The sequence below is a fragment of the Oryctolagus cuniculus genome, chromosome 4 (assembly GCF_964237555.1).
Source record: "Oryctolagus cuniculus chromosome 4, mOryCun1.1, whole genome shotgun sequence".
In the NCBI taxonomy this organism is placed as follows: Eukaryota; Metazoa; Chordata; class Mammalia; order Lagomorpha; family Leporidae; genus Oryctolagus; species Oryctolagus cuniculus.
Genome location: NC_091435.1, coordinates 82,216,907 through 82,241,870, shown reverse-complemented (window position 1 = coordinate 82,241,870; position 24,964 = coordinate 82,216,907). Strand labels below are relative to the sequence as shown.

At 39.2% G+C, this 24,964-nt stretch overlaps 1 protein-coding gene across 27 annotated transcripts in view; it reads left to right on the top strand.

The window, feature by feature from the left end:
• The window catches only part of LRCH3 (leucine rich repeats and calponin homology domain containing 3), a 152,047-nt gene that overhangs the window by 51,287 nt on the left and 75,796 nt on the right, over positions 1–24,964 (top strand). For all 27 annotated transcript variants that reach the window (XM_051859207.2, XM_070072253.1, XM_070072247.1 and 24 more), the window contains exons 2-8: positions 1,384–1,528; positions 3,309–3,435; positions 8,193–8,298; positions 15,129–15,265; positions 16,741–16,850; positions 22,696–22,789; positions 23,755–23,875. In XM_051859207.2, the coding sequence (XP_051715167.1) occupies positions 1,384–1,528; positions 3,309–3,435; positions 8,193–8,298; positions 15,129–15,265; positions 16,741–16,850; positions 22,696–22,789; positions 23,755–23,875 (840 nt within the window). The remainder of the gene's footprint in view (positions 1–1,383; positions 1,529–3,308; positions 3,436–8,192; positions 8,299–15,128; positions 15,266–16,740; positions 16,851–22,695; positions 22,790–23,754; positions 23,876–24,964) is intronic.

Here is a 24,964-nt window from a genome sequence, read left to right as displayed (position 1 = left end):
GATGAAAAGTTTTCTTTTTTAGGGATTATGACAGGAAATATACCTTGTAAACTAATATTATCTTACTGTGTTATCTATAATATGGTTTATGACTAATTCAGTCTCTTCATTTATGAATTCATAGCATATTAAAAAATTATTGAACCAAATCAAGGAAGAAACAGCTCACTTGCTCCCTGCCTCAAATGAATACTTTTTAGTGGCAAAGCTTAAGAGAACTCTTAAAAACTCTGATTTTAAAAGTAGATATTTAAAGCTAGCTAATTATTCAAAATTAACAAGTAATTGTTTATTTTATTTTTCAAATTTTTTTATTTGAAAGAGAGGATTTACTTCCCAAATGTCCAAAACACAGAGACTTGGGCTGGGCTGAAATCAGTCACCAGGAATTCAAATTGGACTGAATTTGCCCCAAGTTGATTCATTTCCCAATTCCAGCTTCCTGCCAACGTGCACCCTGGGAGACAGCAGATGGTAACTCAAGCAATTGGGTCATTGTCACACATATGGGAAACCTGAATGGTATTCTTGGCTCCTTGCTTATTGTGGTCATTTGGGGACTGAAGAAACAAAGGGAGCCCTCTATGTATCTCTGCCTCTCAAATAAATAAAAAATTTTTGAAAACTCTAGATGGGTAATGATGGAGTGATGGTGTATCAGCCTGTTCTTTGTCCTCTGAATTTTCTGGAAGTTTGGGGCTGTCTAGAGGCTTGATTAGGTTCACATTCTAATTGTGGTTCTCTTGGCAAGGCCATATGTGATAGTTTATTTTAGTGCGAAGCATATAATTTCTGATTTTAGACATGCCTCACTTCATCTCCCTATTTCACTACCAGTGATACCGTCATAGAGCTAAGGCAGGATAAATATTTGATTCTTTTTCTTAATTCACCAGTTTAAAAGATAAGGAACTGGTCTTTTGTCATCTGTTGGGAAAAGATGTGTTATTATAAACTAACGTAGTTCATTATATGATGAATTTCAGTCCTCTGCAGTTATTATCTTCATTGAAACTCAAATTGTCTCATCTTTGCTTAGCAGGACAGAGTTGTTTCCTAAGTCCTTTTGACATGATCCTGGTAACCTTTGATGAAGAAAAATATTTTTTTTTGTTTTGCTTTTGTAAGAATCTCATGTTTTGTGTTGTCTTTGGAAACGTAGATTTTAGGGATCTGTTTTTTCCTAGAATATTTGGAATTTAGTTATATAATCTTTGTTGGAATTTGCAGGCAGATACACACTAGAACTCCGTTGTTCACAAAAAGTAAGATTTTTTTAGTACATGTGGAATCTCAAAAGGAATAAGCATCTCCCAACAACCAATTTAAAGACATATGTTAAAGTTCTGAGGGCTCATTTTAAACTTTATTTTTTTCTTTCAGATTTGTCACGAAATCGCCTCTCAGAAATTCCTATAGAAGCCTGTCACTTTGTTTCTCTTGAAAATCTCAACTTGTATCAAAATTGTATTCGGTATATCCCAGAGGCAATTCTAAATCTGCAAGCTCTAACATTCTTGAATGTTAGGTAAGAATATTCTTTTTTTAAAAAAAGTTTGTTTTATGTTGTCTTTTCATTTTTCTCATCTCTTTCACTAAAATATTTATGAATATTTACATTATCTGTTCTTAGTAGTAGTATTTGTTCATGCTGTTAGGATATGTTACCAGTATTTCCTAAGGTACTTGCAGTTTCTCCCTTTATCTTCAGCTTTGTAGTAAATACAGACCCTACTAGCAATTAGCCTAATAAGCTTGCAGCTGCCTTATAATAATGATTGTCTAATTATACTTTCAAATGACCTTCTTCAAATAAGACTAGAAGATCTGAAATTGCTTCTTTTGGTCCTTGTATTGTTATTATATTAAGTTCCAAGTGTATAATGCACTTATGCAGCTCTTTTATTTTTTTTAACATCTTACAAGAATTTTTTTTTATTTCACTATAAAAACTGTTCATTAGAGAAAATTCACAAATATAGAAAAGCATAAAGGAAATTCATGAAAATGTTGTGTCTGGGTTACATAATTATTGCTCTTTTCCTTCTGTTTTTAAGTGAATTTTAGTCATTCAATCAAGTTTTAAATGAATTTTTCCCTATGTCATGAAATATTTTTTGGAAATATTTGTAAATATAATAATTTGTTGTACATTTTATATACTTTATAAAAAAACCTATTTTTCTCTTTGGTATTTCTTCTAGTTTTCATGATAAAGTAATATTAGAAAACTTTTAATATAAAAGATTAATTTTTCTGTTTCCTTCAGATAAATGTCCATAAGTACAATAATTATTGTATTAAAAAGTATTAAAGGCTCGTGGTTTATATTAGTTAAATCAGCAAAAGATCTTGAAAATAGGGAATTAGGCTGGCGCTGCGGCTCAATAGGCTAATCCTCTGCCTGCAGCGCTGGCACCCCAGGTTCTAGTCCTGGTCGGGATGCCAGATTCTGTCCTGGTTGCTCCTCTTCCAGTCCAGCTCTCTGCTGTGGCCCGGGAAGGCAGTGGAGGATGGCCCAAGTGCTTGGGCCCTGCACATTCATGGGAGACCAGGAGAAGCACGTGGCTCCTGGCTTCGGATCAGCATGATGCGCCAGCTGCAGCGGCCATTGGGGGGTGAACCAACGCTAAAGGAAGACCTTTCTCTCTGTCTCTCTCTCTCACTGTCCACTCTGCCTGTCAAAAAAAAAAAAAAAGGAAATTGATCCTAAGGATTAAGAAGGGGAAATCACCCAAGAAAAATTTCAGTTTATTTTTTATCCTAATGAAAGATGTGTTTTATTTTATTTTTAGTTCCAATTTTCATGTTTTTTATATAAATAAAAGGATTCCTTTGTTAATATATGAAGTCACAGAATATCACTTGTCTTGCATGGAGCTGTATTTGAGTCACTTAAGTATATTTGGTTATAATGTAATGGTGAGGCAAATAAGTTGCAAATGATTTTATTTATAGAACAAGTGTTGATAGTTGTCTACTACTTTTTTAGATAGTTTTTTCTTATATAAATTTTACTTTAATAAAGTATGTTTATATAGCACTTTATTATTTACATTCATTTTGCAAGTACCCTGTAAGATAAGTAATGGAAATATTAAGACCCTCAATATACAATCTTTGTAACATGCAGATGAGTTCAGTGCTGTGCCTAAAACTACAACTGGAAGGCTAAAATTCAAATAAGATGTCTTGTTTATTCTTTGTATGTCTCATTTATTATTTTACTGAGTCTAGAATGGGAAAGATGAAAAATTTTTCTTCAGTAGTGAGCTCTGACTCTTCTCTTTCTCTCTTTATCCATTTAGTCGAAACCAGCTGTCAACGTTGCCAGTACACTTGTGTAATTTACCATTAAAAGTCTTAATTGCTAGTAATAACAAATTGGTCTCACTTCCAGAAGAAATTGGACACCTCAGATATTTGACAGAACTTGTAAGTTAATATTTTGTTGTTTGGTATGTAATCTCCATAGACCATATCATACTCTTGCATGGTAAAAATCTTTTAAGATATGTTTTTTTAGGTTTTTCCCAAAATTGATAATCAGCTAATGAAGTTTTACTGAATGGTCAATAATCAGGTGCTTTACCACAGAATTAAGAAAGGATTATAGGGGCCGGCACTGTGACGTAGCAGGTAAAGCTGCTGCCTGCAGCACCAGCCTCCCATATGGACGCTGGTTCAATCCCAACCATTCCACTTGCGATCCAGCTCCCTACTAATGTGCCTGGGAAAGCAATAGAAGATGGCCCAAGTGCTTGGGCCCATGCACCTTAATAGGAAACCCAGAAGAAGCTCCCGGTTCCTGGCTTCAGATCAGCCTAGCTCCAGCTGTTGTAGCCATTTGGGGAGTAAACCACCAGGTGGAGGACCTCTCTCTCTATCTGTCTCTGCCTCTCTATAACTCTGCCTTTCAAATAAATAAATAGATCTTTAAAAAAAAAAAAAAACCTGAAAATACAAGTTTAAAAGGCCCACACAGAGTGGGAAAATATCATTAGAATTATGTTCTGACCAACATTAAGTGATTTCTGTATTATGAAACATTTGAGATCCCAAGTGTGTGGGAAACCAGGAAGAAACTTCTGGCTCCTGGCTTTGGATCAGCTCAGTTCTGGCGTTTGCAGTCATTTGGAAAGTGAACCAGAGAAATGGAAGACTTCTCTCTTTGGCTCTCCATCTCTCTGTAACTGTCTGTCAAATAAATAAAATAATTAAAAAAAAAAAAAAAAAAAAAAAGAAGTGGAGCAGCCGGGACTTGAACCGATTCCCATATGGGATGCCAGCACTGCAGGTGGTGGCTTTTCCCCATTCGCCAGAGTGCTGACCCTTACCACTCCTTTTAAATGATAAGAAACCACTACTTGAGTAATTATGTTATGATGGAATAAGACATTTCTCATTCCGTCACAGTAGTATTAAGTGTACTGAAATTATCCTGATTTTATGACTGAGAAAACTAGTACTCAGATAGGTTAAATAATTAGCCCAAAGTTACATTGCCAAAGTAGAACTTAAAATCAGCTTACCTGAACTATAAAGCCCGTATTTTTATTTCTGAAATGGTCAAACGCAATTATGTCCATTGAGGTTTGGGAGGATAATTCATTGTAGGTTTATTAACAAAGACGTTTATCAGAGACAAAAAATTAATACACATATTTTCTAGTTAGAACACAAATTAGAGCACTCTTTTGCAGATAGATTATAAATATAAGAGATTACTTGTAAAAATTCACACTTAGAGGCTAGAGCTGCTGCATAGTAGGTAGAGCCACCACCTGTAGCATTGGCATCCCATAGGGGTGCTGGTTTTTATCTAGGCTGCTCCACTTCTGATCCACCTCCCTGCTGATGGCCTGGGAAAACAGCAGGTGATGGCCTGAATGCTTGGGCCCCTGCACTCTCTTAGAAGACCTAGAAGAAGCTCCTGGCTTTGGCCTGGCCCTGGTCTAGCTGTTGCAACCATTTGGGGAGTGAATCAGCAGAAGGAAGATCTCTCTCTCTCAGTTTCTCCCACTCTCTCTCTCTGTAGCTCTGTCGTTGAAATAAATAACTCTTAAATTCACACACAAATCTAGTCTAGATGCTAGACTACTGTTTTGAGAGTCAGATCTGGGAAATTAAACCAAATTATGTATTTGTTACTGTTTCTTCAGAACTTGGGTTAATAAAATGAACTGGTGGTAAATTATACTGCAGTGACAAGAGCCTCAGGTGATCACTGACACCATAAATAAAGAGTGTTAGTTGTTAAATCAACAACAGGAGTCACTGTGCACTTGTTCCCCATGTAGGACCTCTGTCCTTAATGTGTTGTACTATGAGAACTAATGTTAAAACTAGTCTTCAAACAGTACTTTATATTTTGTGTGTGTGTGTGGGTGCAAACTGTTGAAATCTCTACTTAGTATAGAGTTAATCTTCTGTGTATAAAGATAATTAAAAATAAATCTTAATGAAGAATAAGGTGGGAGAGGGAGTAGGAGGTGGGATGGTTTGGGAGTGTGAGGATGGGAATGGGGGGAAGAATGCCTATAATCCAAAAGTTGTACTTATGAAATTTATATTTATCAAATAAAAGCTTTCTATAAAAATTACACTGCAGATTCTTACGTTTATTTTCAAATCATTTAAGTTTTTTGTGCCTACTAACTCAATTCTAAATATTTAAAAGATATATCTCACAGAAGCTGTTTTTTGTTTCCACAAAGGAAATTAACTGATAACCCTCACTCTTAGGGAGATTTTGTGGCAGAGTAAAAATTAGTAACCTGAGACTCCTGATTCTCTCCTGATGGTCTTTCTGTAACATCCTTGTTGCCTCTTTCCCTCTCTCCCCCTTTATTTTTAAGTAGAAATAAACTGCTCTTTCAACATTTTTTAGAATGCCTTTAACTTTAATGTCTAGAGCATTAGACTAAGAAGGCTGCTTCTGGTTCTACTTCTGTTACTGTTGGTAGGAAAAGCAAAACTGGTATTGTTTTCTCTAAGAATATTTTGGGAAAATTAAAAAACAATGTCTGAAGCTTTTTCAAGTTTTTGATAAATGATGTTTTATAAATAGTAGATATCTGATACTCTTTTACTCATGTATTGGAAGAATTTTAAGAGTTAGTGTGACAGCTTAGCACTTTCTTCTGCTGTACATCATTATGGGTTTACAGATTATTCTGGGAGGTCTTAGTTTACAACATTTTGAATTTTGTACTTTATTATTTTCCATGACAATCAGTTAAGAATTATTTCAGTCATCATCCATGGATTTTTATTTCATATTCTTTTTTTTTTTTTTTTTTTTTTTTCATTTTATTTGAAAGGGGGAGAAAGGGATAAGGGGAGAAAGATCATCCGCCTGCTGGTTTGGTTTCCAATGGCCTGTACCCATCCTGGAGTGAGCCACGTCAAAGCTGGGAGTCAGGAGCTCACTTTGGGTTTCCCACATGGGTTACAGGGGCCCAAGTGCTTGAGCCATCACCTGCCACCTCCCAGTTGTACACATTAGCAGGAAACTGGATCAGAAGTAGAGCCAGGGCTGGCGCCGCGGCTCACTAGGCTAATCCTCCGCCTTGTGGCGCCGGCACACCGGGTTCTAGTCCTGGTCGGGGTGCCGGATTCTGTCCCGGTTGCCCCTCTTCCAGGCCAGCTCTCTGCTGTGGCCCGGGAGAGCAGTGGAGGATGGCCAAGTGCTTGGGCCCTGCACCCCATGGGAGACCAGGAGAAGCACCTGGCTCCTGCCATCAGATCAGCGCGGTGCGCCGGCCGCAGCAGCCATTGGAGGGTGAACCAATGGAAAAGGAAGACCTTTCTCTCTGTCTCTCTCTCTCACTGTCCACTCTGCCTGTCCAAAAAAAAAAAGTAGTAGAGCCAGAACTCAAACCTAGACAATCTACTTTGGGAAGTGGGCATCCCAAGCATTGTCTTAACCATTGCACCAAATGCCTGCCCCTCAAATAATTTTATCTTTATGATTTTTATCATTGTTGCATTTTTTCAAGTTTCATTACAGTAATATAAAATTAAAATATTATCTTAAATCAATCTTTTTTAAAAAGCTTTATACTCTTTTCTACTTTTCCACCAATATTTTTATTAATCTGATTTTCTAGACCACCTATTCACATCCTAAATCATTTAATTTTAGTTATGCTCACAACATTCATGTAGATCTGTGTAAAATACGTAGAACCAGTCAAAAACCTGTAATTTTTTTTTAATATTGAATTTTGTATTTATTTGAAAGGCAGAGTTACAGAGAGTGGAAGAAAGACAAGGAGAGATCTTCCTTCTGCTGCTTCATTCCCCAAATGGCCAAAAAGCTATAAATTTTAAAAATTAAATACTGAGGCTGGCACTGTGGTGCAGCATATTAAACTGCTGTCTGCAGTGCTGGCATCCCATATGGACGCTGATTTGAGTCCCGGCTGCTCCACTTCCAATCCAGCTCTCTGCTATGGCCTAGAAAAGTAGTGGAAGATGGCCCAAGTGCTTTGGCCCCTTTACCAATGTGGGAGATCTGGAAGAAGCTCCTGGCTACTGGCTTCAGCCTGGCCCAGCCCTAGCTGGGGAGTGAACCAGCAGATGGAAGGGTCAATCTCTCTCTCTCTAACTGTTTCAAATAAGTAAATAAATCTTAAAAAAAAAAAAAAAAAGAAATGTAAATAATTTATGATAGTGCTGACCTGGCTAAAAAAAATAATTAAGTACCAGTAAACATTACGGAGGGTCCGCGTTGTGGCATAGTAGGCTAAGCCTCTGCCTGCAGTGCCATCATCCCAGATGGGTGCTGGTTTGAGTCACGGCTGCACCACTTCCAATCGAACTCTCTGCTAATAGCCTGGGAAAGCAGTAGAAGATGGCCCAAGTGCTTGGGCTCTTGCACCCACATGAAAGACCCAGAAAAAGCTCCTGGCTTCCGATCGGCCCAGCTCCAGCCGTTGCGGCCATTTGGGGAATGAACCAGTGGATGGAAGACTTCTCCCTCTGTCTCTCCCTCTCTCTTTCTGTAATTCTACATCTCACATAAATAATTTAAAAAAAATTGTGGAATTATTCTTGGACACAGAATCAATATTTTTTTTAACACTGGGAAAGACCATATGGTATTATCTTCTCATTTCATTTTGTAGATAATTTATAGCAGTAAAGTTTATAATACTAAAAGTATCTTTATTTTGTATTCAAAATAGGATGTGAGCTGCAATGAAATTCAAACTATACCTTCCCAAATTGGTAATCTGGAGGCCTTGAGAGACCTTAATGTAAGAAGAAATCACTTAGTCCGTTTGCCTGAAGGTAAGAAAATTATTATTTACATTTTAAAGATTTCTTAGGTTGATGGACACAGACAAAAATTGATGAATTAGGGCTAGTGTTTGAGATTTATTGATTTATTTAATAATCTTACCTGGTCCATTGCAGATTTTAAAACACTTTAGTGAAAAGTTTTATTTTTTTTTTTTTTTTTATTTTTTGACATAGTGGACAGTGAGAGAGAGAGAGACAGAGAGAAAGGTCTTCCTTTGCCGTTGGTTCACCCTCCAATGGCTGCCGCGGCCGGTGCGCTGCGACTGGCGCATCGCGCTGATCCGAAGCCAGGAGCCAGGTACTTATCCTGGTCTCCCATGGGATACAGGGCCCAAGCACTTGGGCCATCCTCCACTGCACTCCCTGGCCACAGCAGAGAGCTGGCCTAGAAGAGGGGCAACCGGGACAGAATCCAGAGCCCCGACCGGGACTAGAACCCGGTGTGCCAGCGCCGCAAGGCAGAGGATTAGCCAAGTGAGCCACGGCGCCAGCAGTGAAAAGTTTTGACCACTATTAACCAATGATACTATTTTTAGATCTTGTCAACTTACGTAATCAGTAACTCCGGATAAATGTGACTGGGGGAAATATAATATGTTTTGATAAAGGGATAGTTTATTATAATGGTAAACATTCCTGCAAGTAGCACTGTTTTAAACATGAACTTTAAGCTAAACTTAACTTTAAACTTCACTGAAAATGTTAAACAGAGGCTAATTAATAGTGTGGAAATTATTCGTAGAGTGAGTAATGAATGGGGTGAGATACTAGTCATTTTTGGGTAACTGTAAACTCTGGTATGTGTATTTGAATAATGAAAATGATGAATTATGTATACTTATCAATCTTTCATAGATTCAAATTCATGAAATAAAAACTTAGAAAAGAGAAAATGGAGAGAACCATTATTTTATTAGATTGAGAATAGCATTAATTTTGTTATGGAGAATGTCATATGCAATGAACTCCATGTACCCCGTCACTCAGCTACAATAATTAACAGCTCAGGCAGTTTTGCTTCATCTGTCCCCTCATCCACTTTCCTCCACCCCATCCTCATTTTGAAACAGATCCCAGGAATTCATGCATAAACATTTCAGAATGTACAAGTGAAAGATCAAGAATCTTCAGAAGGTGTTTTCATGGCAATGACTTTCTAGATTCTTCTATAAAACATGACTTGTAATGTATAATAAATGTTGAATTAACTAGTGATATTTTCACTTTCACTGTAGAACCCAAACAATTTGATCCAATATAAGATTTAGTTATAACACATGAGGATAGCTTTGACATTTTGGATTCCAAGTAAATATATAAAAAAGTAACTTTTCAATCTACCTTTGTATTCTTACCACAACCATACTACCCAAAATCCTGCACATCTTTCCTCTCACTAGACTTGCCCAGTGACCTTCACACCTTTCTTCAACATCTTCCTCATTTCCTCCTGGTTTTGTTTCCTACCAGCTCAACAGTGTGAATGAAGTTCTATCCTCAGGAGAACCCAAATCATATACATGATCTTTTTTTTTTTAAGTTTTGTTTTATTTATTTGAAAGAGTTACAGAGAGAGAGAGAGAGAGAGAGGTCTTCCATCTGCTTGTTCACTCCCCAAATGGCCGCAATGGCTGAAGCTGAGCCAATCTGAAGCCAGGATCCAGGAGCTTCTTCCCAGTCTCCCATGTGGGTGCAGGGGCCCAAGCGCTTGGGCCATCCTCTGCTGCTTTCCCAGACACATCAGCAGAGCTGGCTTGGAAGTGGAACATCCGGGACTCGAACCAGTGCCCACATGGAATGCCAGCACTGCATGCCGGGGCTTTAACCCCTGCACCATAGCACTGGCCCTGACACATGATCTTATCTTTTCTTTTCTTTTCTTTTCTTTTCTTTTCTTTTCTTTTCTTTTCTTTTCTTTTCTTTTCTTTTCTTTTCTTTTCTTTTCTTTTTAAGATTTATTTATTTATTTGAATGCCAGAGTTACACAGAGAGAAGGAGAGACAGAGAGAAAGAGGTCTTCCATCCTCTGGTTCACTCCTCAGATAGCCGCAACGTCTGGAACTGCGCTGATCCAAAGCTAGGAGCTTCTTCCAGGTCTCTCACGCAGGTACGGGGCCCAAGCACTTGGGCCATCTTCTACTGCTTTCCCAGGCCATAGCAGAGAGCTGGATTGGAAGTGGAGCAACTGGGACTCAAACAGGCGCCCATATGGGATGCTGGCACTGCAGGCAGCAGCTTTACCTGCTACACCACAGCACTGGCCCCGACACATGATCTTTTAACCTAGAATTTCCACCTACTGTGGTTAATCTTTAAAGATTTACTCATGTAATAATACTTACATAATTTGAAATCAACTAATGAAAACACTGGAGTTGTGATGAAAATAATATTGGGGATTTCAAATGACAGTTATAGGGCCAGTGCTGTGGCGTAGCAGGTAAAGCCACCGCCTGCAATGCTGGCATCCCATTTGGGCACCTGTTCGGGTCCTGGCTGCTCCACTTCTGATCCAGCTCTCTGCTATGGCCTGGGAAAACAGCAGAAGATGGCCCAAGTCCTTGGTTCCCTGTACCCGAGTGGGAGACCCAGAAGAAGCTCCTGGCTCCTGGCTCCTGGCTTCAGATTGGCCCAGCTCTGGCCATTGTGGCCAACTGGGGAGTGAACCAGCAGATGGAGGACCTGCCCCCCCTCATCTCTCTGCCTCTCCTTCTCTCTCTCTTACAAATAAATAAAAAACAAATAAAAAATGACAATTACAGAGTAATAGTTTTATCATCTAATTTATTTCTGTATCTTACTTTGAATGTGTACTACTAATAAAACTGTGAATCACACAAAGTTTTCTATGTGTTTTTTAAACAGCTTATATTGTAATCTTAGCATATTCAGTTAAATAGAAATGGCAGGTAAAGCTTTATTCCAACAGCTACATGAGATAATATAGGAATTCCTGTGGATTGTTGGTCGTCTCTTAACATGTTACACTTAGTGTAAGTATCATGGTACATCTTTTGTTATATTGTTTTGATTTTAAATTAATTTAAAATTTCATCAATAAAGTATTGCACCAAACAGTATTAAGAAGCTTAAAATAAATAATAGCATTCCTATGCCTCAGACCACCCCACATCCCAGCTTCAGTGGCCAGAATCATTTACTTTCATTGAACTCCTTTGAGTCTTTCAGCAGTATTTGTTAACTTATTTCTAAATGATGTGCTTCTAATGCTATTACTGGCATTATTGTCTTTGACATTTATATAATTTTCCTATTTGGGTAGATAAGGATTTTATTTCTTCATGTTAACACTATATTCTACTTTTACTTCCCTCCTCTCATCTTTTTCCAATGTAGTTTTATCATATTTTTGTTTAAATAATTATTTGCTATCCCTTTGCTTATTATTATATAAATAGTATTCCTTGCCGTTTCAAATGATATACTCTGATTTTATTTTCTTCCTTGTGCATCTTGTTATTTTCTAGAATAATAATTCCTCATTTTTTTTGTGTGCTTGGCTTTTTTAAGTAACTATAACTAGTTCCATCTTCTTTTTTCAAGCAGTGTTCTTTTTATTTATTTATTTATTTTTGACAGGCAGAGTTAGACAGTGAGAGAGAGAGACAGAGAGAGAGTTATAGACAGTGAGAGAGAGACAGAGTAAAAGGTCTTCCTTCCATGGCCGGCGCTGCGCCGATCCGAAGCCAGAAGCCGGGTGCTTCCTCCCGGTCTCCAACGCGGGTGCAGGGACCCAAGCACTTGGGCCATCCTCCACTGCTTTCCCGTGCCACAGCAGAGTCCAGCAGTGTTCTTAAACCACATGAATTATCTATCACTTTTTCGCTTGCCTATCTCCTACACTGAGCCCTTTTATTTCCTTTCTGAAATGGACTGGTTGTGCTCTAGTGTTGCTGCCCAGTTTTCTTTGTTCTATGTTGAATACTCTTATTCCTGGATTCTACATCTTATTTATTAATTTCCTCCCTGTTTTGCTGGAGAACATCTTCTAGCAGTTTCCTGAGACTGTGTCATAGGAGAATTTTTTTTGAGACCTCACCCTGGATTAGCAACTAGTTTGAGGGGCCAGGATTATTATATAGCGAGTTAAAAGACTGCTTGGGACACTGGCGTTCCATATCAGAGTGCCAGTTTGAGTTACATCTGCTCTGCTTCCAATCCACCTTTGTGCCAATGCGCCTGGGAAAGCAATGGAAGATGGGTCCCTACCACCCCTGTGGGAGACATGGATGGAATTCCTAGCTGCTGGCTTTGGCTTGGCCTAGAGCTGGCTGATTGAAGATATTTCTCTGTGTCTCTTTCTCTCTCAAATCAATCAATCAATCAATCTTTTTTCTTTCTTTTTTTTTTTTTAAGATTTATCTATTTATTTGAGTTACACAGAGAGAGGAGAGGCAGAGAGAGAGAGAGAGAGAGAGAGAAGTCTTCATCCACTGGTTTACTCCCCAATTGGCCGCAATGGCTGGAGCTGCACTGATCCGAAGCCAGGAGCCAGGAGCTTCTTCCGGGTTTCCCACTTGGGTGCAGGGGCCCAAGGACTTGAGCCATCTTCTACTGCTTTTCCAGGCCATAGCGGAGAGCTGGATTGCAAGTGGAGTAGCTGGGTCTCGAACCGGCGCCCATATGGGATGCCGGCACTTCAGGCCAGGTGTTAACCTGCTGTACCACAGCACCAGCCTCTCAATCTCTTTTTTCTTCGTAACTTGTTTGATTATAGATTCTAGGTTGAGAAAGTTTTCTCAGGAGTTTTCAGTCTTTTTTCACTTGTAACTTCCAGTGATAAAAATGGATGATTGACAGTCTGCCATTTGTAATCCCAGTTCCTTGTTTGCTATCTCTCTGAAAGATTTTAAGATTTTTTTTTCTGTTCTCTGAAATTTTGTGATGATGTGCCAAAGTATAAGTTGTTTTAATTCAGTATGCTAGTTATTTGGTGGACCTCTTTCCAAATCAAGGATTCATTTTCTCATTCAGGGAAATTGTTTTATTGTTCTTGATCATTTCCTCTCTTTTGGTTTCTCTGTTCTCTTTCTGGAATATTTGTTGATTGTATTTTAGACCTCTTTGATCCTGTGATATGGTTTTGTTTTTTTCAGATGGCATGATTTTTTTTTAAAAAGATTTATTTATTTGAAAGCCAGAGTTACAGAGAAGCAGAGGCAGAGAGAGAGAGAGAGAGAGAGATCTCCCATCCCCTGGTTCACTCCCCAATTGGCCACAACTGCTGGAGTTGCACCGATCTGAAGCTAGGAGCTTCCTTCAGGTCTCCCATGCAGGTGCAGGGTCCCAAGGACTTGGGCCATCTTCTATTGCTTTCCCAGGCCATCAGCAGAGAGCTGGATTGGCAGTGGAGCAGCCAGGACTCAAACCAGCACACATATGGGATGCTGGTGTTGCAGACCAGGGCTTTCACCTGCTGTGCCATAGCGCCAGCCCCTATGATATGTTTTTTAAAGATTTATTTATTTACTTGAAAGCAGAGTTAGAGAGAGGGAGGTACACAGAGAGATCTTCCATCTGCTGTTTCACTCCCCAAATGACTACAACAGCTGAAGCCATGAGCCTTGTACTCCATTTTGATCTCCCTTGTGAGTGGCAGGGACCATCTTCTGCTGCTTTCCTTGGACACATTAGCAGGAAGCTGGATCAGAAGTGGAACAACTGGGACTCAAACCTGAACTCTATGGATGCTGGCATCACAAGCTTAACCTGTCATGCCGCAACACTGACCCTCTCCTCCATGATATTTCTTACCCTTTTTGTCATTCATTTGTCATATTCTAACCATTTGTTGCCCAACTGTTCTGAAGTTTTAGATTCTGACATGTATGTCATTTCTAAGACTCTTTGTATTCTGTGTTTTGTTTTAATCATTCCTTTCTTATTTTACTTGTTTAGTATCTTATTTCTCTGAAATTAAGGGTATTAATTATAGCCTTTGAAAATTTTATTCTATTTCTTACATGTTACCTGTTTCTTCTGAGTTCCTTTTTTCAGTTGGCTGGTTTGTTTGATTTCCATCTTAACATGTCAGACTTCTCTGAATACCTGTGGGTCATATGCTGTCTGGTTATAACTAATGAGAAATTCTGAGTATATTGGGCAGAAATTGTATAATGATAATTAAGCAGCAAGAGAAATATTTTATTAGGAAAAATTCCGAATTGGTGTCTATAGTCTTTTGTGTAGGACTTTGTAGTTTCTTAAGAGGAAGATGTCCCATTTCTCCTATGTTATTGTGTGTATTCCTAACTACTAGCATTCAAGAACTGGGGATGAGGTGGGGTAGGGTGAGATGGTGCTAAGGTATTAGTAAGTGTGTAAACTTTCACTTATGTCCTCCATTTTCAAGTGACAACTTATTGTGACTTTCCACTATACCTGGGGTCCCTGAGTTTAGAACCTTTTGATTCAGTTTCACTGGAAAATCATTTGCTGATTCTGACTGGAGGGACAGTGCTCCACCTGTGTGAGCCATCTATTCCTTATGTAGACTGTCATCTCATTCCTCTTTCATCCTCACCTTTTTGATACCAGAGGCTCTAGCTTCTGAGACTTTCTGGGAGGCAGGGTGTGAGGATTGTGGGGGAGGAAGTCAAACCACTCTCTTTTTACTGGTATTCATATCTGTAGGCAGCTGGATTTTATTTAACACCATTTTATCACATCAGTTAATCATGAAGAGAGAATGGAACTAAGTACCTGTTAAACCCACCATATTTAACTAGAAACTCTTGTAAAAACTTCCTAGTTTTAAAATATCATTCTTTATTCATTTCTGTTCTACCTTCATGCAGAGCTGGCAGAGTTGCCTTTGATACGGTTAGACTTCTCATGCAATAAAATTACAACAATCCCTGTCTGTTATCGGAACCTGCGGCACCTCCAAATGATAACCCTAGATAACAATCCACTACAGTCGCCTCCTGCACAGGTAAATCAGAGTGGAAGTATGTTACAGGCTTTTCTTGAATAAGGATGAAATTTGAAATTTAATTATGCACAATTATCTGCTGGTTAGAAATTAAGTTCTTTTTTTTAAATGTTTTTTTTTTTAAGATTTATTTATTTATTTGAAAGGCAGAGTTACAGAGAAAAAGAGAGAGAGAGAGGTAGAGGCAGAGAAGGAGAGAGAGAGAGAGAATCTTCATCCACTGGTTCACTCTCCAAATGGCCACAACGGCCAGGGCTGGGCCAGAGCAAAGCCAGGAGTCAGGACCTTTATCTGGGTCTCCCACATGGGTGCAGGGGCCCAAGTGCTTGGGCCATCTTCCGCTGCTTTCCTAGGTTCTTTAGCAGAGAGCTGGATAGGCAGTGGAGCAGCCAGAACTCAAACCAGCTTGGGTGTGATTTAAGCTACTGTGCCAAAGTGCTGGCCCTGATAACTAAAACCTTATGACTATGGGCTGGCTCTGTGGCACAGTAGGTTAATCCTCCACCTGTGACACCAGCATCCCATATGGGCACCAGTTCAAATCCCGGCTGCTCCTCTTTCAATCCAGCTCTCTGCTATGGCCTGGGAAAGCAGTAGAAGATGGCCCAAGCACTTGGGCCCCTGGACCTGCATGGGAGACCCTAAAGAGGCTCCCAGTTCCTGGTTTTGGACCAGCCCAGCTCTAGCCGTTGCGGGCATTTGGGGAGTGAGCTAGTGGATGGAAGACCTTTCTCTATGTCTCTCCCTCTCACTGTCTGTAATCCTACCTTTCAAAAATAAATAAATAAAATCTTAAAAAAAAAAAACCTTATTACTAAACTTAATAATAGTAAAAGGGTCTCATAAACTTTAAAGAATTTGACGTTTACAATAGGTAGCAACAGAAATGTATATGACTGTAATATTTCATCATTTCTTGCTCTCTTTATTACAGAAAACAGAATGAAAAGCATAATCATGTATGATTGTTGGATTCCTAAAGGCGAAAGTTACCAGTATAATTTATTGAGGAAAAATTCTTTAAATCATTGATTATATATAACTAATGAGCATTATAAGCTTATGTAGTATTCTAATAGTGTAATTATTATTTATCTATTTTGTGTGTTACTGAAACTTATAAGTGATTAGAAAATATAAACTTATATTTACCAGTTAAATACTTAAATAACACTGCTCTGGGAGACCCGGATGGAGCTGCTGGCTCTTAGCTTCTGTCTGGCCCAGCTCTGGCCACTGGGGCCATTTGGGGAGTGAACCAGCAGATGGAAGACCTCTCTATCTGCCCCGCCCCCCCCCATTCTCTCTCTGCAACTCTGCCTTTTAAATAAATAAAACTTTTAAAAAATTATTGTACATACTTGACAGAAATGTCTTGTATCCTGTTTATATTATGTAAAAAGCTCACTACAGTAAAAGAATATATGTTTTAGACTCATAGTAATTTAATTACCTTTATGTATTACTTTCTTTAGATATGCATAAAAGGCAAAATCCACATCTTTAAGTACCTGAACATACAAGCTTGTAAGATTGCTCCTGATCTACCAGATTACGATAGGAGACCTTTGGGTTTTGGCTCCTGGTGAGTATGTTCTTATTCTTTTATCTATTATATTCTTGCACAGGATGCAAACTGTATCTAAATTTGTTTGAAAGTTTGACTAAAGATAATTATCCTGTTTTAGCACTCTTATTCTCAGAATGCTTGTGTTAAGTGTAAAGTTGATTACATCGATCTGAGAAAGTGTAGTTCTAAGTCATGATTTAACAGCCTTGGCATAATTGATGTTTTAGGCCAGATTATTCTTTGTTGTGTTGTCCCGTGTATTTTAAGAATTTTAGCAGCATGTCTGGGCTTTGCCTCCTAGATACCAGTGGCACCCTCTTAAGTGGGACAAACAAAATGTCTCTAGACATTGCCAGTGTCCCCTGGGGAGTCCCCAGCTGAATGCCAGTCTTCTTAACTTTAGCTCTGTTGCTTACAAGCTTGTGACTTAAGGCAAGTCATTTGCACTTTTTGGGCTTTTTTTTCCCACAGGGAATTGAAGAGGTTGAATTTTTTACTACTAACATCACTTCAGTATCTTTTAGACTGTGAATCCCTCTGCTCCATAGCACATGACTTATAAGGTCATCTACTTGGCAGACCAAACCATATGAAATAATCTTCAGTAACAGGAATTAAATCCGAGGCCTTGAAACAGGCAAGATAGATGTCCCAGTGAAGATGCACTAATGCTCATGAACTGTACTCAACAGAGAACCCCTCAGGTCTTCTCTTGGAATCTGCTGATTTTTGCTTAAAATTCAGTGCTAATGAGCTTGCTTGCTTTTTTTTTTTTTTTTTTAAGACATTTATTTGAAAGTAAGAATTAAAGAGAGGGAGAGGCAGAAAGATCTTCATCCCTTCTTCATTCCCCAAATGGCCACAATGGCCAGGGGTAGGCCAGGCCAAGTCCAGGAGCCAGAAGCTTCATCCAGGTCTCCCACATGGATAGGGCCCAAGCTCTTGGACCATCCTCTCTGCTTTCACAGGCACATTAGCAGGGAGCTGTATCATTAAGTGGAGCAGCCAGTTCTCAAACCGGGGCCCATTTGGGATGCTTGCACTCCAGAATGTTTAACCCTCTGTACCACAGCACCAGCCCTGACCTTGTTTCTTAGTTTCCTTTTTTAAAACAGATTAACAAATATCCATGGCTATAGAGTTTACAAAAGCAGACATATTTATAAGTACAAAAATTAATTTGGCCGGCGCTGCGGCTCACTAGGCTAATCCTCCGCCTTGCAGCGCCGGCACACCGGGTTCTAGTCCCAGTCAGGGTGCCGGATTCTGTCCCGGTTGCCCCTCTTCCAGGGTGGCCATTGAAGAGTGAACCAACGGCAAAAAGGAAGACCTTTCTCTGTCTCACTGTCCACTCTGCCTGTCAAAAAAAAAAAAAAAAAAAAAAATTGAAGACAAAAAAATCTAACAAGCAGGCACATGATAAACCCAAAATTTCTAATGTTTAACTCTGAAAGAAGGACATGAAGATGTCTTGTGAAAGGGGCTAAGGGTGCTGTGGAAGTACTAATAATGTCTCAATGTTTTTAAAAGCCATGACTCTTACAGATATTTTTAATATCCATATGCTGTTCTTCATAATTCTGGTAAGATATTTAAAAAATTAAAGCTCTGAAAACAGGCAGTTTTATATCATTAGGCATATATGCAAATAACCCTTCCTTTTTCAATATTTTAAGTTATTACTGTACTACAAAGATTATAATAATTAATACTCATTCACGGCTGTCTCCTCTGGGACCCCGTCCTGGGCATGGCCTCTCCCACACTCCTCCAGGCTCTCCATACCTTTGGACCTTGCCACGACCCTGAAGGCTCTTCCGTTTGGGTTTTTGGACCACATACATTCTTCCTACCTCACCTGCAGAGATCTGAGAAGCCCTCAGAGAACTCGCCCCATGACCCAAACCCCTTTTTCACACGGGGAGGAGCACAGCCTGGGTGCTTGCCTCTGGGCCACAGCTCCTCAGGGCGCAGCCTCCGAGAGCGTCTCTTCCTTGGGCCCACAGAGAGCAGCATGGTGGTGCTGTGGTGCAGACACAGGCAGAGGAGACATGGGTGTGGAGGTGACTGGCCTGTGGTTCCTTTTCCCTGCTGTAGGAAGGATTACGTTCCTGCAAGTTGAGGCCTTTTTTTTTTTTTTTTTTAAGATTTATTTTATTTTACTTGAAAGTCAGAGTTACATGGAGAGAGAAGGAGAAGGAGAGGCAGAGAGAGAGAGGTCTTCCATTCACTTGTTCACTCCCCAATTGACTGCAATGGCTGGAGCTGTGCCGATCCGAAGCCAGGAGCCAGGAGCTTCTTCCAGGTCTCCCACACTGGTGCAGGGGCCCAAGGACTTGGGCCATCTTCTATTGCTTTCCCAGGCCACAGCAGAGAGCCGGATCAGAAGTGGAACACCCGGGACCTGAACCGGCACCCTTACGGGATGCCAGCACTGCAAGTGGTGGTTTTACTTGCTAAGCCACAGCACCGGCCCTGGCCTTTTCATTTTCTAAAAAGACTGCCTAAGCCGATGAAAGCCCACGGCTTCCTTATAAAAAGTGAGGTTGCAAAAAAAAAATAACAAAATAAAAAAAGTAATGCTCATTAAGAAAATGTTATATTAAATACATATCATTTTCAGAAGTGAAATTTGCATTCTAAATTTAAGCTTGTATCAGAAATTATTGAAATGAAAGATTTAAGTGTTTATAGTGTAAAGGAACAAACTGTCTGAAAATTTCAGTTGTACAAAACATAATTTGTCAGGTAAATAAACTGTTCCTCCACAGGGTTTTGTCTATCCTTTGGTACAGACCATGCCTTTCTTCTTCACTACCTTATCCCTAGCTCAAGTGCTTGACAGATATTTATGAAATTAAAGAACAGTGAATTTAATCACAGAAACGTTGCTTCCCTTGTATTTTTCTTGTGTTTAAAGTTATGAAAGATAACCTTGTAGGTGAGGTTCTAAGGTTTTTGGTCTGGCTATTAAAGAGTTACATAGATACTTTGAAGGAGATGGAAAACATCTCCAATCTGAATGTTAAAACACAAATTAATATTAAATAATATATTTAATATATAATTAAATATACTAATAAATATTAGTATATTTATACAAGTATACAGATCATACATACTGATGGAAGATGATCACCAACAACATCCTCGGTCCTGATATTTATGACTGAGAGAACTAAAGGCAGGTATGTGGTGGTACAAAGGCACAGTGCCTGTGCTGCCGGCATCCCATATGGGCACTGATTGGTGTCCCGGCTGCTCCTCTTCCAATCCAGCTCTCTGCTGATGGTCTGGGAAAGCAGTAGAGGATGGCCCAAGTTCTTGGGCCCCTGTACCCAAGATCGGCCCAACTCTGGCCATTGCAGCTATTTGGGGAGTGAACCAGTGGGTGGAAAACCTTTCTTTGTCTCTCCCTCTCTTGTCTGTAACTCTACTTCTCAAATAATAATAAAACTTAAAAAAAGATCATATGAATGGTCAATAAGCATACAGTAAAATATTCAGCATCACTAGTCATCGGAGAAATACAAATTAAAATCACAGTGAGATAGTGTGATACTACTTTGACTCACCAGAATAGTTAAAATTTTGACTAACATTAACATATTGGCAACTGTAACACAAATAACATTTATGGTAGAAATGTTTGACTACTTTTGAGAACAGATCTGGCAGTTTTTTAAAAAGCTAATCCTAATACCATATAACTCACCCCTCTACTCCAAAGCATTTACCCAGAGCAATGGAAGCAAATGTTCATACAAGACTTTGTCACTGATGTTCATGGCAGCTTTATTCACCATAACACCAAACTGCAAACAATCTACGTGCCCATCATCTGAAAGTGGATTCTTAAAACTGTATTCATACCAAGGAAAGTTAGTGATTAAAAGAACATCATGACTTTCACTGACTTGATACTGAACAAAAAAAGCCAGACAGAAAGTTATTGTATTTTTTTTAAGTTTTCAAATAAGCAAAACTAATTTTATTTTCCGATTCTCTAAGTCAGAAGTCTAATGCGTTTTCATCGGGCTAAAATCAAGATGCTGATAGGGTTGCATTCCTTTCTGTGGGCTCTGAGTAGAATCTGCTCCCTTGTCTTTTCTGACTTCTAGTGGCTGTCTGCCTTTCCTGGCTCATGGCTCCTTCCTTCTTTGAGTCAGCATCACATCACACTGACCTTCTCTTTTGCTTCCCTCTTCTACTTTCAAAGACCTTGTGATTATATTGGGCCCATTTTAAAATAAAATTCAGAGTAATCTTGCTATTTTAAGGTCAGCTGAAAAGCAGTCCTTATTTCTATCTTCATCCTTAGTTCTCTTTGTCTTAGAAGGTATCATACTCAAAAGTTCTAAGGATTGGGAGGCAGGCATTTTTGGGGACAATTATTGAGCCTTTCACATTAATCTGAGGTGGAAAAGTCAGAGTGATGGTTGTCTCTGAGGACCACACAGGGGCAGGCAGGGTGAGAAAAATTAGCCAGGAAAGGATGTATGAAACTTGGTACCAAAGTAGAAAAGTTCTATATCATGATATAGGTATATGCTATAAAATATACATGCTAAAATGTGTGCATTTCCATGTATGTAAATTTTACTTTAAAAAAAATAGCTGATGGCTGTTAAAAGTAAAAATGGGTGGGCACTTAAGCCTAGGAATTAAAAAGAAGCTTGTGTCCCATGTTGGAGTACCTGGGTTTGATCCCCAGCTCCAGCTTTCTGCCATGCAGGCCCTGGAAAGCAGCAGTGGTGACTCAAGTAATTCGATTCCTACCTAATACATGGGAGACCTTCATTGAGTTCCTGCTTCCCAGCTTTGGCCCAGCCTTGCCATAGCCATTGCAGGCATGGAGGGGTGGATCAACAAATGGAAAGCTTGATCTGTCTCTCTGCTTCTCAAATAAATAAATAAATATTTTAAAAGGGAAAACAGTTGAGTGGGATAAAGGAAATGGGTGGAGGCATAGATGAAATAAGAGTTGTAGAATGACAGCATTTTTGAAGCTGGATGATAAATACATGGGGCTCGTACTATTTTGTTTACTTTATTTCTATTTGTATTTTTCGTATTAAAAATTAAAAATACCCAGTTAGGCTTAATAGGTAGCTAAGTGCCTTGAAAATGTTTATTAGTCAGAATTCATCTGGTTTATTTCAAACATTAATTGTTTCAAGATTTATGTATTGCCAGCTCCGCGGCTCACTAGGCTAATCCTCCACCTAGCGGCGCCGGCACACCGGGTTCTAGTCCCGGTCGGGGTGCCGGATTCTGTCCCGGTTGCCCCTCTTCCAGGCCAGCTCTCTGCTGTGACCCGGGAGTGCAGTGGAGGATGGCCCAAGTGCTTGGGCCCTGCACCCCATGGGAGACCAGGATAAGTACCTGGCTCCTGCCATCGGATCAGTGCGGTGCGCCAGCCGCGGCGGCCATTGGAGGGTGAACCAACGGCAAAAGGAAGACCTTTCTCTCTGTCTCTCTCTCTCACTGTCCACTCTGCCTGTCAAAAAAAAAAAAAAAAAAAAAAGATTTATGTATTTATTTGAAAGAGTTATAGGGGTAGAGGGGGAGAGATTTTCCATCCGCTGGTTCACTCCACAAGTGGCCACAATGGCCGGGGCTAAGCACGGCTGAAAGCAGAAATCAGGAACTTCATCCTTGTCTCTTATGTGGGTGGTAGGGGCCCAAGTACTTGGGCCATCTTCTTCTGCTTTTTCCAGCCATTAGCAGGGACATGAACTTGCACCTTTTTGGGATACCAGCATTGCAGTTGGTAGCTTTACCTGCTATGCTGGTCCCCTCAAATGTTAATTTTTAAAATACATACTTTACAGTAACAAGTAAAGTCTCTTTTTGGCAGTCATGAAGAACTGTACTCAAGTCGCTCTTATGGAGCCCTAGATTCCGGTTTCAACAGTGTGGACAGTGGTGATAAAAGATGGTCAGGGAATGAGGTAAGTGTTTCTCCTATTCTGTGTGTTACCACTCCTGAGGAAGAAAAAAAATCAAATGATTTAAAGTGGAAAGTATCTTAATGGGACTCAATTTCTTATTACATAAAATATAAAAATGTCAAGAGAGGGACAAAATTCCTATATAGTCCTACCATTCAAAATGGCTTTCTGTTTATTTACCATCTCTTTACCATGTGCTTTTATTTTTACATGCTTCTTACCTCATGGTACAAATAATTTCATACCATGGAAAGCCAAACAGGAGCTGAGCAAATTAAACCTGAGGCCTAAAATTTGAGGAGTTGTATCATCTTGAGCAGAGGTAGTAGAAGGGTGCTGGAAATTGAGGAAGCAAATGACAGGAACCTTAGAGAAAAATATCCACACGCTCAAGATAAATAACTTTCTTAGCTATTATTTTTCTGTTTTAACTCTTGATCCTGTATTTTCTGCTTTTCTAAGTCACCGAAGTATATTTTAGCTATAAATTAGAATAAATAGCAACAAAAGCTTTTGTTAAAAAAGCCGGTAGCCTAGCACTTTTAACACTGTTTCATTAAGAGTTCAAAACAAATTAATTTTAGACCACAGCCCATTTGTACTTGGGAATGGCTAGTGTATGGGTATCTGGGTGGCAGTGTACATAATGTGGCACTATACATACAGATACATATACATAGATGCCTTATGTACATACTGTGTTTACAGAGCCATGAAAACTTCTGTTTCTTCTTTTTTGTTAAAATTGTGGTAAAATATACATAATATAAAATTAACCATTTTAACCATTTCTAAGTGTACATTTCACTACATTAAGTGTTCACATTGTGGTACAACTGTCACCAAAGTTTTTGCTGTTTCTTCTCAAATGTAAGTTTCAATGAGTTTATAACATGCCCATACTTTACATGCTTGTAAAGTAAAATTAGAAATTGTTTTTATTAAAATGTTTCTATTTTTTTAAGCCTACAGATGAATTTTCAGATCTGCCTCTTCGAGTAGCAGAGATTACTAAAGAGCAGAGACTAAGAAGAGAAAGCCAGTACCAAGAGAATCACAACAGCTTAGTAGTAACAAACGGTGGAGGTAAACATAATTCCAATGACATCTGAAGTCTTAATAATCACTTTAACTTTTTTAAGTAGTCTTTTTCGCATGTCCTTTTTTGGTGTGCCCATAGCTGCTTTACTCTTCTTTTAAAGACTTCATAATGACTGAAAAAAATTTATTTTCTCTTGGTATTAAAGTTCAGTGTCTCTGTTTTCAGGCTTGCAATTCTTTTTTTTTTTTTTTTTTTATTTAAGATTTTATTTATTTATTTGAGAGGTAGAGTTACAGACAGTGAGAGGGAGAGACAGAGAGAAAAGTCTTCCTTCTGTTGGTTTACTCCCCAAATGGCTGCAACAGCCAGAGTTGCGTCTATCCGAAGCCAGGAGCCAGATGCTTCTTTCTGGTCTCCCATGCGGGTGCAGGGGCCCAAGTACTTGGGCTATCCTCTACTGCTTTCCCAAGCCATAGCAGAGAACTGGATTGGAAGAGGAGCAGTCAAGACTACAACCGGCATCCATATGGGGTGCCAGCACTGCAGGTGGAAGATTAACCTACTGCGCCACAGCACCAGCCCCCAGGCTTGCAATTAAAACATAGAGTTTAAAAAAAAAAAAAAAAAAAAAAAAAAACAACAACAAAAAAACATAGTTTGTCTTTTGTTTTTACTTTTGGAAGAAACTTTAATAGAGGCAATTTCACCAGAAATAGATCTTTGTTCATCTTGATTTAACCATGATGTTCTTTTAAAGTACCATTCTCCCTGTTTAAGATTCTTCCTGTAGTCATTGTCTGATGTTTTTCAGTAATTCAGTGCATTACTTACTGTTTATTTTTCTTTCATCTGGAATATGCTCTTCAAGGGCATCTGAATCCCAGTTTTTCTTATTCTAACATTTAAAATTCTGGAATTTTTTTTTTTTAAGTTTTACTTATTTGAAAGGCAGAGTGATAGGGAGAGACCAAGGAAAGAGCAAAAGAGTTTCTACTGGTTCACTCCCCAAGTGGCTGCAATAGTTTTGGCTGGGCCAGGCTGAAGCCAGGATCCAGGGGCTCCATCCTGGTCTCCCATGTGGGTGACAGGAGCCCAGGTACTTGGACCATCATCCACTGCCTTCCCAGGCAAAT